Source organism: Platichthys flesus, chromosome 3 (genome assembly GCF_949316205.1).
Source record: "Platichthys flesus chromosome 3, fPlaFle2.1, whole genome shotgun sequence".
Classification (NCBI taxonomy): domain Eukaryota; kingdom Metazoa; phylum Chordata; class Actinopteri; order Pleuronectiformes; family Pleuronectidae; genus Platichthys; species Platichthys flesus.
Genome location: NC_084947.1, coordinates 8,129,305 through 8,143,136, shown reverse-complemented (window position 1 = coordinate 8,143,136; position 13,832 = coordinate 8,129,305). Strand labels below are relative to the sequence as shown.

Here is a 13,832-nt window from a genome sequence, read left to right as displayed (position 1 = left end):
TGTAGGTGCACATGCCCAGATGTGAGTCCAGAGGAAAAGAATGGTCTCTTTTTCTTATCCTGCAGATTAAGTGAAGTCATCAATGAGGATTGTTCTCCAGTTTATTAGGCAAAATTCTAAAAGCTCACTGTAATGTGGTTTCACACATTCTCCAATATGCTCAGCAAACAAAGCTCAGTACAAACAACAGGAGGCGAACTGGGATAATATTTTGCAGGTCCATGTGTGGATCTGAGGGCATGTACGTGTACTATGAACATAACTCAGACACAGAGCCAGACACATGGAGATTTTGGAGACGTCACATCCCACATCCTCCTGCTGGGATGTCCTCACCGCTGTTTGTCAGCCCTTCCAGTTGTCACAACTGAGCAGAAACTAATCATAAATCCTTTTTGTCATTGCAACAGATTCACAGAAATATATACAGGTCAATCACAGACGGTGCTCCCCCAATTTCCTTCAATGAAGAGGACTCACTGTGGCGAAAAACCATAGACTGTATGAGAAAAACAAGAGAGTTGCAGCCAGTAGTTTGAGGGTATTATAGGTCACATATGGATCTGATAACACTGGCAAAATGTTATTCTTTGCACACTGTTGAGCAGGTTGCTCTGAAACACGAGTGCTGACATGCAGATGTGAGCACAGTGTCGAGGACAGGGGAATCAACAGGAGGCTGCTCGGGGAGGAAAAGCTCACTTTTCCCACTTGTCAGGAATGGAACAGGTTCAGTTGTGTCAGTGTCACTGGTCAGCAGAGATGGAACTGTGTGTCAGTGTGACAAAGACAAATCCTCTCTGACTCAGGAAGATTTTCAGGCTTTCAGTTTTCCCTGGCAGAATGAAAAGTGGAGAATGTTCTTTGCATCAGGAGCAGTGCCAAGTTTCCTGCGAGCTGCCACATCACCAACACCACATGTGCTGTTGCCCCATCTTGTGGCTGAAACCTTAAATCTACAAAAACAAATAAAGTCAGCACAGGAGACAGAGAAACCAGTAATTTACATAGAGAGTGAATGCATAATTAAATATAATGGGGCTGAGGAAAAGGAAAATTGTTTTCATCTACCAGATTGTTATTACGTAACATTTACCACACTATGGAATAGGATCACGCAGGATCAGCTGATTGTGCACACGATATCTACAAACACATTTCAAATGTCAGGGAAAGAGGTGTCAGATATCATTTATATATAGATGTATATGTATTTATATATAATGAAGTTTTATTGTTATAGTGCAAATAGTAAATGTGTCTTTTAACTACAATTCATAGAATCATTTCAAAAAGAATATCAGTTTGCCTGTATGAAGTGTCACAGAAATGTACAGCAAAAATAAATAATATCTTTTATATAATATTTAAATGCTTCATAAAAAGAGGATTTTTTAAACAAATGAAATATAAATCAATCAATTAATATTAAACCGTCATATTCCTTTCCTCTGTATACTTGTTTAAAAGGAACTAAAATAATAGTAAGATAAGATAAATGATCATCTTGTTCTGGTGCCGCAAGGGGGAAATGTGCCATGTTGCATTAGACAGTAAACACACAATGTAAGCACACGGAAATATTAAAACAAAGAAATTAGTACGCCTTTGGCAAAATGTAAACAGCTCATATACACTGTTACAGTATTTCACATACCTCAAATAGAAATAACACAGAAAATTACTAAATCTGAGTGAGATATTTGTGGTTCTATTATTCATATTCTTAAAATGGAATCACTATAAGACAAAGAGCCGGACAAGAGGACCGCTTTATTACATATTTGAGTATATAAATAAAACACAACAGAGCTTTAGACATGTAGACTTACATGTATAGTTATATTAACATTGTTAATAATAACAATATCCACTGGATGAATGATCAGAGAGAGACAACTGCTTTGTTTTTCCCCGTGTGCGTTTTGCAGACGGAGGAAGCTTGGACCATGTCGGCCTCTGTAGCAGGAGCAGGGGGAGGAAGAGGAGGAGGAGGAGGAGGAGAAGAGCATGACTGGTCCTCTGACGTGGATTATTTCCGTACAGAGACGATGAAGGAGTAGCGGCGTACAGCTCCACTTCCAACCCGGGTTTGACGTAGCATCGCGACGGGATCACACAGCCCCAAATCCCGGTGCGAGCGAGGCCGAGCCGGGCTGACGGATCCCCCCTCTCTCTGGCTGTGTCCCCCGCCTCCACACAGTCATGATTAAAGCCATTTTAATATTCAACAACCATGGCAAACCACGGATGTCCAAATTCTACGAGCACTACGTGAGTACCCGGACGTTCTCATCATGTCCACATCAGCCTCTCTGTGTTGTTTCATATCCCGGATGTGTTTCGCATCGAAAGGGCCACCGTGAATCTGCTGAATGACTTTTTCTTCCACACGTTTGCTCTTATGCAACCGCGAGCGAACACCAGCTCGAGCTATGGTCGCCCGCAGCTTGCATGCGCGGAGCTCCACTTCCCATTGTGTCGGATGAGATGTCGGTGCGTGAGCCCGCTGAATTATTAACCGTGTGCGAGGCGATCGCCGTCCCCCGCAGCAAGCCAGCCGTGTCCGGCTCAGTTCGGCTCCAGTGTCGGTGTCCAGCTGTGGTGGTGGAGGTGGAGGAGGAGGTGATGGAGGAGCGAGTGAGTGAGTTCACCCTGTGTTTGTGTCACATGACTCCAGTGACGCCCTTGTGATGGACTCGTGCTCACTTCAACCCTCCTCCTCCTCCTCCTCCACCACTGCTCCTTCAATTCACTTGATTGTCATGGAGCCACTGTGACACTACCTGCTGCACCAGGAGGAGGAGGAAGGAGGAGGAGGTGCAGGGGGGAACTGACAGCTTGGGTAATGTTATTTTGCTGGCCATGCTGTGCTGGCTTGTTCTCATAATTGGATTTATATCTGCAGGTCGGCACCCACAGCAGCAGCCAGGTGGCCTAATTCTGTGCTGCAGCCACGCAGGAGCATTTCAAGCAACTTTTGGGGGGCTCCTAGACACTAAGGGACCTGGGGGGGCTCAATGAACAAGCTTCACCCCAACTTAAAGCTTCAGTGTGCAGAATTTAGTGACATCTAGTGGTGAACTTGCATGTTGCAGCTGAAGACCCCTCGCCTCAACCTCCCCTTCCAAACATGGAACCTGTGTTAGCCTTCAGTTGTCTTAAAAACTGAAAAAGATCGTTAGTTTGTCCAGTTTGGGCTACTGTGAAAAAACATGGCGGCCTCGGTCGAGAGGACCCGCCCTTGATGTAAATATAACAAGTATGAATATTTAAAGGGCCCATTCTAGGGTTAGGGAAACAACAATTTGTACAATTTTAGATGAAACACACAATAGTGAAAACATCACTACGATTATTTAATGTTCAGTTTTAGCCAATAGATTCCTTTCACCTTAATTTTACACACTGAACCTTTAAACCAACTCTTCTTTTCTTATCAAAATTATCAATAGAATTCCATTCTGTACCGTTAGAGGCTTTCAGACACGCACTGAACTCCGGAGATGAGCAGTGCACGTGTGAGCTAGAATGTCCGAGTGAAAGCGTCCGTAGAAGTCCCTTGTATAAAGTGCACACAAACTCAAGAGGATGCAGCACCAGCTTGAAAAGTAGTCCATAGATTAGTTGACTGACAGGAGCATTTTAATAATCTTTTTAATTATGAATAATCTGTCAAGCTAACATTTTCTAGTACTGACTTCCTAGATTTGAGGGTTTCGCTGTGGAGTAAAAAAAACAAACATTAAATCTTCATATCGTGGAGACAGAAAACAACATTATTCACCATATTGACATAAATAGATTACGTCTCATTGGTTCATCAAATTTTCTGTCAGCTCTTTTTTCTATTGTCCTGCTAAACGATTCGATTTTCCGTGTAAGAAGTGAAAAACCAGAAAATCCGGTTACACTTGACATCTTCGAGTTTCGGACTATTTGTTTTCTTTAGACGCAACAAGGAATTCTTCTTTTTGTTTTTTTCTTATCTTGTGAAATTTATTCATCAAGCGACCAGTATCCAAGAGAGAAACCAGCAGATGAATCAATAATTAAACCAGCCCCAGTAGCATCCCCGGTGAGCGTCGTCCTCCATGTTGTCTAATCTGGAGGAGAGATGAACATGCACGGGTTTCAGGAGGATAAACTGGAGTTGACTGGATTATAAGTCGACTTTGTAGACACCATCTGCTATTTTAAAAGCTGAGGTGTCAGATTACCGTCTGGCAGTGAGACGTAATATTTCACACGCATCCCTTACTCAGCACTCAGTTTATCTAAGTTATGTACTGTTAAGTCCGAGGGAGCAGCGTTCACATGATGTGTGTTTGAGTCTTGTGTTGTCGGGCAGTTTGTTGTGTTGTGAGAGACAGTTGAGACGTAAAGCCAAAGCATCTGTCCAATCTAAGCGAGACATGTTGGCGAGAGGAGGGTGAAATATGCACAAAAACTCGCACCGCAGAAAATGTATGCACCATCAATTTTCACTCAGAAGCCGGGGAGGAGAACATCTGTGTGGTGATGTTGTAATAGCAAGGCATGTGAGTGTGTGTGTGAGATGGTGGTTCGGCTATTTCCCAGCTACTAAGTGTCCTTTGTGCAAAACAATCTCCCATATGCAGTAAATCAGAGCTGCAGATCTCTGTGCTACAACCAACAGAATAAAGCAGTTTCACACGTGTAGGTTACACTTTTAACCCTTGCCTTATTTAATATGTGTAATCTGTATTTGTAGAAAAGCCAATCACAATATGGATTTTTGTGTTTCAGCTGCCATATTGAGCTGTAAAATATTTCCGATACCAATAAATCCGCCTATAGGTTAAAAAGAAATTGGCAATTATTCCTAAACTGTTGTCATCCAACCCTTATGACAACAAAATATAATTGACGCTTGATATCTTACCATTAAACCATAAATTAAATTATTAATACCTATAAGTAAAAATAAACCACAAATACAACCAAATCTTCAGAGCTTGAATGCAGAAAATAAATGTGAAAGGCCCATGTATATTGATCGCGCTTTAGCTATAAGCAGATCTCCTCCTGTGTAGACCAGTAAGTGAAGGCTGGTGTATCCTTACATAAAGAATTACACTGTAGTTAACCACAGCTGTGATAATATAAAATGTCTCTATATGAGGAGTTATAATTGTGGAGGAATACTATATAATAATAAACACTTCACATCTGTTTACAGCTACATTACAGTGTGTATTATAAATATAAACCCCTTTTGTAAGATTGTGTTTTTGCCTTTTTATAGACATTTTACAGTTATCATACGATGGGAAATGTAAAGGGAAAGTTTCTTATCTTCTTACTGCTCTGCTCTTTTTTTATTCTCTGCGACTGTATCATTAAACTGTGAGAATATAGTAACCCTGCTGGTCCCGTGCTGCAAGTCACATGATCAGTTTCCGCCTCGCAGCCTGCCGGGTTCGGGACACCCTCTCCTCTCCTTGTGCTTGCTGACCTGCTGTGGACCCTGCCAGGACATTAGCTCCCTGTGGGGAAGCAGCCTCAGTGTTAGACCTGCACACAAACATGTTCCCCACCAGGTTTAATGAGAGACAAAATAAGATCATATGTTTATGATTACATTACAGTCTCATCTGAATTATAATCTCTTAAATCGACCTAATGCCGAGACTTTACCCCTATTTGCTCAGGGGTTCTTTAAATGTGAGTCCACTCTTTATGCCTTTTAGTTCCTCAACAGGCCTGAGGAGGTTTAAACACAATCTCATCCATTCGCAAACAATGCGATTAGCCTGCCTTGATTTGGTTTGTACAATGAAATCATTGGCTGCGTTGCCTGTGGGCACCAGTGTATGTTTTAATGTAGAAATAGAAAATGGTAGGTATATACATCCTGTCTGAGGAACACAGAGGCAAGAGGACCCATTAGTGTACCTGCCAACCGAATGAAGCGGCTCACTGGAAGCAATTAAGTGCACAAACAGTGTGTTATTTACCATCTTGTGTTTGTTCTAATTTCCTGTTTCCTCGTTCCTCCTGCAGAGTGAAGACACGGAGCAACAGATCATCAGGGAAACCTTCCACCTGGTCTCCAAAAGAGACGAGAACGTCTGTAATTTCCTAGAAGGAGGACTGTAAGTGATCCGCCAGTTACTCTAACTCGCAGGAATTAATTTCGCCCTGTTAAGGCTGAGAGGGCTGTGTGAGCGTCAGTCAATAGTAACAGTGTTTGCAGATCATTTATCATTCATGAAGGAGGGACCGGGTGTTGTTTTACATCAGGAAACTCCACCGCTTGCACTCGATCTTTTGTTTTTTCACCTCAATTCGTCAAACCGTGCAACACCAAAGCCAAGTGGTTATGAAAATATTGAGCCTCAGTGTACATTTAGCATTTGGACAACTTCAGAGTACTAGACTACACATGACCAAGAGGGTTTACAACATTTCCTGTGGCTCAAGCTTACACACTCCTAAAGGTCTTAGCTAACCGGCCTCCCTCCCTTATCTTCTCATGTTAGTATATTGTGCGTCTAATCTTTACACATAAAGCATTCTGTTGTTTATCAAGCTCGGAGCCAGAGAGTAACATCCTCTGTGCATTTTTTAAAACTCCTCTTGTTTGTGTGTCAATTATTCAAATATAGAAATCAAGACTTTTTGCTTGTGATGCTTCGATCAGGACTAACGTTACTTCTTGTTTCTCCTTGTTCCCTGTTGTTCTCAGGTTGATCGGAGGATCAGACTACAAGCTGATCTACAGACACTATGCCACACTGTACTTTGTGTTCTGTGTGGACTCCTCAGAGAGTGAACTAGGAATTTTAGACTTAATCCAGGTACCTGCCAATTGAAATCACAGGGTCTATTTACACACTATATTTACATAGGTGCCACAGGCCATTTGAATTCTGTCTCACACAATCATTTACGCTTCTGTTTTCAGGTATTTGTGGAGACGTTGGACAAATGCTTTGAGAACGTCTGTGAGCTTGACTTAATTTTCCATGTAGATAAGGTAGGAAATACTTTCTGTGATGATATATATTTATGCTATTTGAACTTTTGATTCAGTATTGAAATCATATACGCTGCTTCTTAAAGAACATCTGTAATACATGCCACAACAAAGAGCTGAAATTATAAGATGATGAATAAAATAGTAGATCTACAGTAAATGACACAGTAACTATTTTGCCCGCTGATTAATTATTATTCTTTAAATAAGAAGGGGCCAAATATCTCCTGGCTAAAGCTTCAAATGTGAGGATTTAATGCCTGTTTGTGATAAAGGAAATCTTGTAGCTGTTGACTGGACGATAACAAGCAATATAAGTATCTCTTTAGACCAGGGGTCTTCAACGTTTTTCAGGCCAAGGACCCCAAATTGGTGGAGAGATGGAGCAGGGACCCCCTACTATATATATTGTTTAAAATAGTTTTTTATATTCAACTGGGCCTAGTGTGATATATAAACATAGCTACCCTGTTATTGCGCATTCAATACTAAGCTATTCAAATATAACACGGGTGCATATATTCTTGTTTTTAATTTAAACATGTGCAAGGTTCAGGGTGACTTGCATACAACACTGAGCTATTAAAGTAATACACAGATTCATGTTTTTATTTTAAACACATGTAGAAGAGACAGTGAATCCTCAAGCCATCTGTGGATGCCACACATACTCCCACATCAGTGAGATGTCGGCCCCTGATGGGTAGCACAGAACTTATCTAAAATTTGACGGCTGGAGGTTGTCAGGCGGAGGGTCAAATCAGCCTCTCAATATGTTGGATGCATGTTAATGTGTATTTAAAGACATTTTAAATTTGTGGAAAAAATTGGTTAGAAAATAAATCAAAAATTATAAAAAATATAAAAAATTGTCTAATCAACCAAACATTTCGCGACCGCCCTGCAGTACCTCCGCGGACCCCCTAGCCCTACTGTTAATTTGATTTCAGCTATCATGCTCCTCAGTGGGCTTCCATAACTGGAGGATGTTGCATGAGCTGCTAATAATTATATATATAATAAACTATAACAGTATTAGTATATATTTTTCTTCCTAGATAAGGATTTAATTGTAGAAAAAAACTGCACATCAATAAACACCTAAAAACTTCATATTGACTGTTATAATCTATTTATTAAATGTTCTAACATCAGACGCCATGAAAACACTTTTTAGGTCCACAACATCCTGGCAGAGATGGTGATGGGCGGGATGGTCCTGGAGACCAACATGAACGAAATCATCATGCAGGTGGATGCTCAGAACAAGATGGAGAAGTCTGAGGTAAGCGTGACCCCGCCTGTCCACCTGTATGACTTGACTTTACCTCCATACTCTCTGAGGTATTGTATCCAGTATGCAGGCATGTGTGTATGCTGCACCCTGCATGCCACTCTCCAGTGAACCTGTGGATGCTCCCTACCTCCTCTTGAGTGTTTGTGCTCCTTCTTTTTCCGGCCTCTTCTCCTGCCGCTGCACTGCTCTCAACGCAGACCAAGGCTCAACATGTTCTCTCTTGTAATTAAAAAACAGTCATCACTTTGGTCACTAACTAGACTTAACTGTACCATTATCCAATGTAATCTCCAAAATCTGTGACCATTGAATCTCTCATATTCTATCAATTTGAATTTAAAGTAGGTGTTTTTTTCAACCTGCTCATTATGTTAGAGGAGTAAGATGATATTAAATGCTGTCCATGTTGAAGTAACTGCTTCCTTAATGTGCTCTAAAGAGACATTGCTTTGCTTTCCATGCAGCTTCAGCCCGCAGATAAACATTCATTTACCCATCAGTAAAGTTTCTAATCCGACAGCCAGAGACAATTCCATGAAATCATTTATGTTTTTGTATTGTGTGTTGATTATTTTGCCTCCACGCTCCTAAAAAATTACTGCACTAATGATCTGGTTTTGTTCTTTAAATGACTTGCCAAAAGAGATGTCTAAACACTGAGGCAATGTTTCTGGGGAGGCATTTTTAGATTTTGCAATGACAGGAGGTCACACAATTGTTGTGTTTTTGGAGTGAAGGGATACATTATTAGGTCGACAGTAATTGTGTGCTCTTATATTTGAATTAATAAAGTTTTAGTGTGAACTACATGCACCTTTTTCCCAAACCTCTGAGCTGCATTGTATGTTTTATACCAGACAGAGTCTTTCCTCTGGATTGATATTCTGTAGGCAGAGTCTTTTACCGTTCTACAATCATCAGAGCGGCTCTGCCTCTTCCCTCTTGGACCTACCCTCGACCACAGTGTGTTTTTCACACTGATGCTAATTCAGAATGACACTGTTCATTTATAGCGCAGTGTCTGGGGAACAAGGAGCGAGCTGTTCTTCCTCCAATCTGGCAACGACCGATTAAGTGGCATCAGTGTTTTCTCATCAAACCAATACTTCTTAACCCGTATCTTTATTATTTGCATCAGAAATAATTCTGGGAGAAGCTTACGATTGATTTTCCAGACGTGGTCCATGATAGGTCCTTTCACTTTCTGTGGAGATGAACTGTAAATCCTTTTTAATCTGCTTTAACATTCCTCATTCCTCTTTTTTCCTGACCCTGTCTAGTTCTTTCCATTCTTCTCTCTCTTTACAGACGTTTATCTTTCAGTCTACCAGGCAGGACAGGTAGACACAGGTACTGCTAAATTTACAACCCAGTGCTTTAACCTTAACTGAAGTTTACTCTCCCCCCCATAGTCTCTTCACATGGCGCTCCATGTAACAGTAAACTGACGTCACTAACATATGCAAGGGATCTTTCGTGGCTGACCCAAAAATGTGCCATTTCTCCTCCTAACTAGTGACGTGATCGCTTTGGTGAATTCACACAAGGTGGATGGGAAAAAGCAAAGACTGTCAGTGTAGCGTGTAAATCTAACAGGTGGGACCGGCTACAGGTACTTCTGTTTTAGTAATGTACACCCTCAAACATATCAGACCCCTAAATATGTCAGATTTTTTTCATCAAGATCCATAAATTATTCTTTTAGAAAACATGGAACATTTAGAAAAAGTACAACCTATCTCGAGATGTTAAAGTAATTTAAGTGGATCTGACAACTGATCTGAATCGCACAAAAATCAGGTTCTTTGCTGACCCCTGGCCCTTTCTTCCAACAAGTTTCACGTTGATCCGACCTGTAGTTTTTCCGTAATACTGCTGATGATAAGACAGATAAATAAATACCCTCCTTGGTGGAGTTAATACAAATTATGTATTAAAGGAATAGTTCAACATTTTTGGGATATTTCCTCATTTGCTTTCTTTTCAAGCGTTTTACAAGAACATCTGGGGCAAGCAGCTGGATATCCCAGTTTAGCATAAAGACTTTACATAGCTGGAAACATCTGGTGTGACTCTGTCATACCGCATCATAATCCCCTAGCCTGCTCCTCTAAATCTCAGTAATAAAGATGGTTCATCCCATTTGTGTAGCTCAACAACAATTCTCCTGTTTCTCAGGTTGTTATGTGTCTGATTATTTCTTGGCCCGGGGGAGAATCCATTCAGTTACTGGTCCCAGCTAATTAGAAATGTTCTGACACCGAACAGCTCATAAAACAGGGAATTGTGTTAACACTTTTGCAGAGATTGAACAACACGGTAAGAAATTAGTTATCAAGTTAGCTTTACAGGTGCTATTAGTTTCTCGGCTAAGACTATAAGTTAAGAAGAGCTTCTGTCTCATTCTGCATATTTTTGCAGTATTAATATAAGTCTTAACTCTAGCAGCAAAGCTTATTTCCCAAAATGTTTCCCTTTTTTATGTCTCTTTCTCTAAACCACACCAAAGGTATAGTGACGTAAACCCACGATAAAAATAAACCTCCAGAGCTTTTATCCTGTGATCTCTCCCACTGATGTCTCACAGACGAGAGCTCGGGTGCTGCTCAATTTTTAAAAGACTCCCCGACGGGCACAGACCAGAAAGTCAAACCACTGTTGTGTGTCACGCAGCTGGTGTTACTATTTCTGTACATATGAGTCACCCAGCGTTTCATTAAAAACCCCACTATAATGGACCGACACAGTTGGCCTCCCGGTGGCCCTGTGACTCTGTCCCACTGAAGACCCAGCCCATGTGCTGGATCAGCATTCCTCCATGTTAAGGACACGGTCGTCTTTCTGTCCAACACGAGTCTCCTTGATTCTTGGCAGAGGGAGGAATGTCCATTAGACAAATGGTCCATTGAATTAATCCTGTGAAAATAAGTGGAGTGGATAAATCTACATTCCAGATGCACTCGGAGCATGTCCCATCACTAAATGAATCACGAGGTGATTTGAACGTTTTCCCGAGAGAAAAGGGCAAAGAATGCTTAGCTCTTAAGTCTCATGGTCATTTTTGGGTCCGTCTCCTAAAGATTCAGTCGGGGTTCTCTAACCGCAGTGATTCTCAAATGTCAGCTCACACCTTGAGTCGAAAAAAAAACTACAAACGCTCACTCACCGAGCTTTATTTGATTTTGCTGAACTTAAAACCCTAAATTGATTTGATACAGCTTCACATTGAGATTCATTGTGTTAGAGTGAAGTGCCTCCTCTGTCCCTGAGAATAGATCTACCATGGTAGTCTAGCACAACTAGGCTTAAACTACTTATGTCATCAATAGGCAACACTATAGAGTCAATGGAACCATGTTCGTGTTCCTCTATTCATAAATATGTATTTAGACAGAACAATGTTAGCAACAGTCTTCCCTGAAGTAATCTCACCGACTGCAGGTACAGTACCACCTGAATTATCATGGCCAAAGCTTACATGATGTTTAATTTGATTCTTTGTTTATTAAATTTGACGCACACGTTCTGTACACACTTATCTATCCAAACATCATTTCCGCCTTCATATCCAGCTCCATTTTTTTCTGCTTTACCAATTCTCTCCTTGCATTTTTACCCTTATCGGTCCTCAAGAGTCCGGTGGGTCCACTTTCCAAGCAATGCTGCCTTTTGTCCATTCGATGAATGTACAGCACTGCTCAGTACGTTAAAAAAACAACTGATAGTGAATGGCCCAGTACAGAATGTCCTCACAGTTGATTCATAATTGGCTCTGGTTGTGACGTAAATCATTCTAGAAACAAATACTGCATGTGTGTATGAGGCTATGAAGGCATCCGAATGTACATTTGCACATGATGTCCGTCCCAGTAGCTGTCAGTGCTTTTGCATTGTGTCAACAAGTGACTGTGATTTTGTCTAGTACTCTGTTTAGCATTGTGTGAGTCCAATGTTCTCTGTTCAATGTGTTGTCGTGTACAGCATGTTTCTTTTTTTTATTTATTTACTGCTTTGTATCTTATCAACCCTCCTTGTGTGTTTTTGTGTGTGTTTCTTTGTGTGTGTGTGTATAGGCCGGCATTGCAGGAGCGCCTGCTCGTGCCGTATCAGCTGTAAAGAACATGAACCTCCCCGAAATGCCCAGAAACATCAACATTGGTGACATCAGCATAAAAGTGCCAAATTTACCCTCCTTCAAATAGCGGCAGTGACGTCCTGAGCCAGCGGATGTCGGCCAGTGTTTACCATGATGCAATCTGTTTACCAAAACCTCAAATTACCAACTTTTATCAAAGCTAAACATAAGTTGAAGGTACTGTGTGGTTTGTCACTCCTAGTTTTGATGTTCTCAATCTGTTTTTCCGACTAAAGAAGACAATGTTTTACATTTTTTTTTTTTTTTTTCTCTTTCTGTTTTAATATGAAGTATTTATTTATCCGTGGTACATTCCTTCTGCCTCGCTGGAGGTTGACCCTCGTTCAGCAAAGATCTGTGTCAGTTTCTCACTAAAATGATTTCACCTTTTTCAAGTGTTTACTCCAAACGTAATGAAGTTTGGGAGCAGACTATTGGTCTTGGTTATTCAAGTTGGTGGAAATGCATCATTGGAGGTAACTTAAAGAAACCATTTCAAATACCAAATTGGAGCAAGTCTGCTACAGTATTAAAATTCATAGGTTATAGCTTGTTTATAAAATCAGCGCAAACAATAAAGGATATTATATTGCTGTGTTACAGAAATATGGATATATATATGTATATGCTTAAATGAAACTTCTTTTCTTGTTTGTATCCGAAATATTCTTTAATGATTTATTGTCTTCAAAAAATTTTTTTTAATTTGAATCTGTGCTTGATCCTTTTCAACGTAATAAACTGTCAAAACTCAAACTTTATGTTTGTCAAATTCCATTATATCTACCAGGGCTAACATCAGATCAACTTCAAATTGAGATGAAAAAACAATTAAAATTACAACTTCTAGGACTGCAAACCCGCACTGAACGGGCCTGAGAACATGCATATTGAGGCGTGGCATGCGATTTGCGCACTGAGGCAAGGATTCACTTCCTGCCTTCGTAACATGTCGATCCTTGCCTTATTGCTCATTAGATTAAATATTTTTGTTTGGAATCACTCTCCTATGATCATGTTGCTTTATATGGATCTGTGATCTACTGAGTCCAGTATCAGACAGATTGACGACGGAACCGACCCATCCCAGTTCAAACACACATAAAAATAATTATCTTAAATTGTATGGATTGGGGACATCGTAGCTGTCTCTGAATTTAACAATCCTGCTGTTTGACATTTACCGCCATTCATGTCAACGAGGGCTCCTCTGTCATCGCTGCTCTACTGTGTGAGTGTAATGCTGCGTTCCAGACGGCTCGTATGTCAGATATTCTGAACTGAAATTGCCCAGTGCCGACTTCACTTCAAACGTAAACAAACATGTCTGACCGTGAGAAGCTAATTCATTTGTCATGTGATGAGAAAAATTCAACTGCAGCCTGTGCAGCCTCTGT

At 40.7% G+C, this 13,832-nt stretch overlaps 1 protein-coding gene across 2 annotated transcripts; it reads left to right on the top strand.

The window, feature by feature from the left end:
• Positions 1–1,980: 1,980 nt before the first annotated feature.
• Positions 1,981–13,185, top strand: ap3s1 (adaptor related protein complex 3 subunit sigma 1). Of its 2 annotated transcripts, XM_062382144.1 has the most exons (7): positions 1,981–2,274; positions 6,028–6,119; positions 6,713–6,824; positions 6,932–7,003; positions 8,181–8,288; positions 9,609–9,650; positions 12,374–12,513. In XM_062382144.1, the coding sequence occupies exons 1-6, from the start codon at positions 2,206–2,208 to the stop codon at positions 9,642–9,644; spliced, it is 489 nt and encodes a 162-aa protein (XP_062238128.1). In that variant the 5' UTR covers positions 1,981–2,205; the 3' UTR covers positions 9,645–9,650; positions 12,374–12,513. The 2 variants fall into 2 exon arrangements, with proteins under 2 accessions (XP_062238128.1, XP_062238127.1); XM_062382143.1 differs by lacking the exon at positions 9,609–9,650 and having other exon boundaries at positions 12,374–13,185.
• Positions 13,186–13,832: the final 647 nt, after the last annotated feature.

Bases quoted from the DNA above. Each gene is read 5' to 3' on its own strand.
- ap3s1 (XM_062382143.1), top strand. From the start codon at position 2,206: ATGATTAAAGCCATTTTAATATTCAACAACCATGGCAAACCACGGATG. The intron at 7,004-8,180 runs GTAGGAAATACT...AACACTTTTTAG, and splicing joins TAATTTTCCATGTAGATAAG to GTCCACAACATCCTGGCAGA. The intron at 8,289-12,373 runs GTAAGCGTGACC...GTGTGTGTATAG, and splicing joins ACAAGATGGAGAAGTCTGAG to GCCGGCATTGCAGGAGCGCC.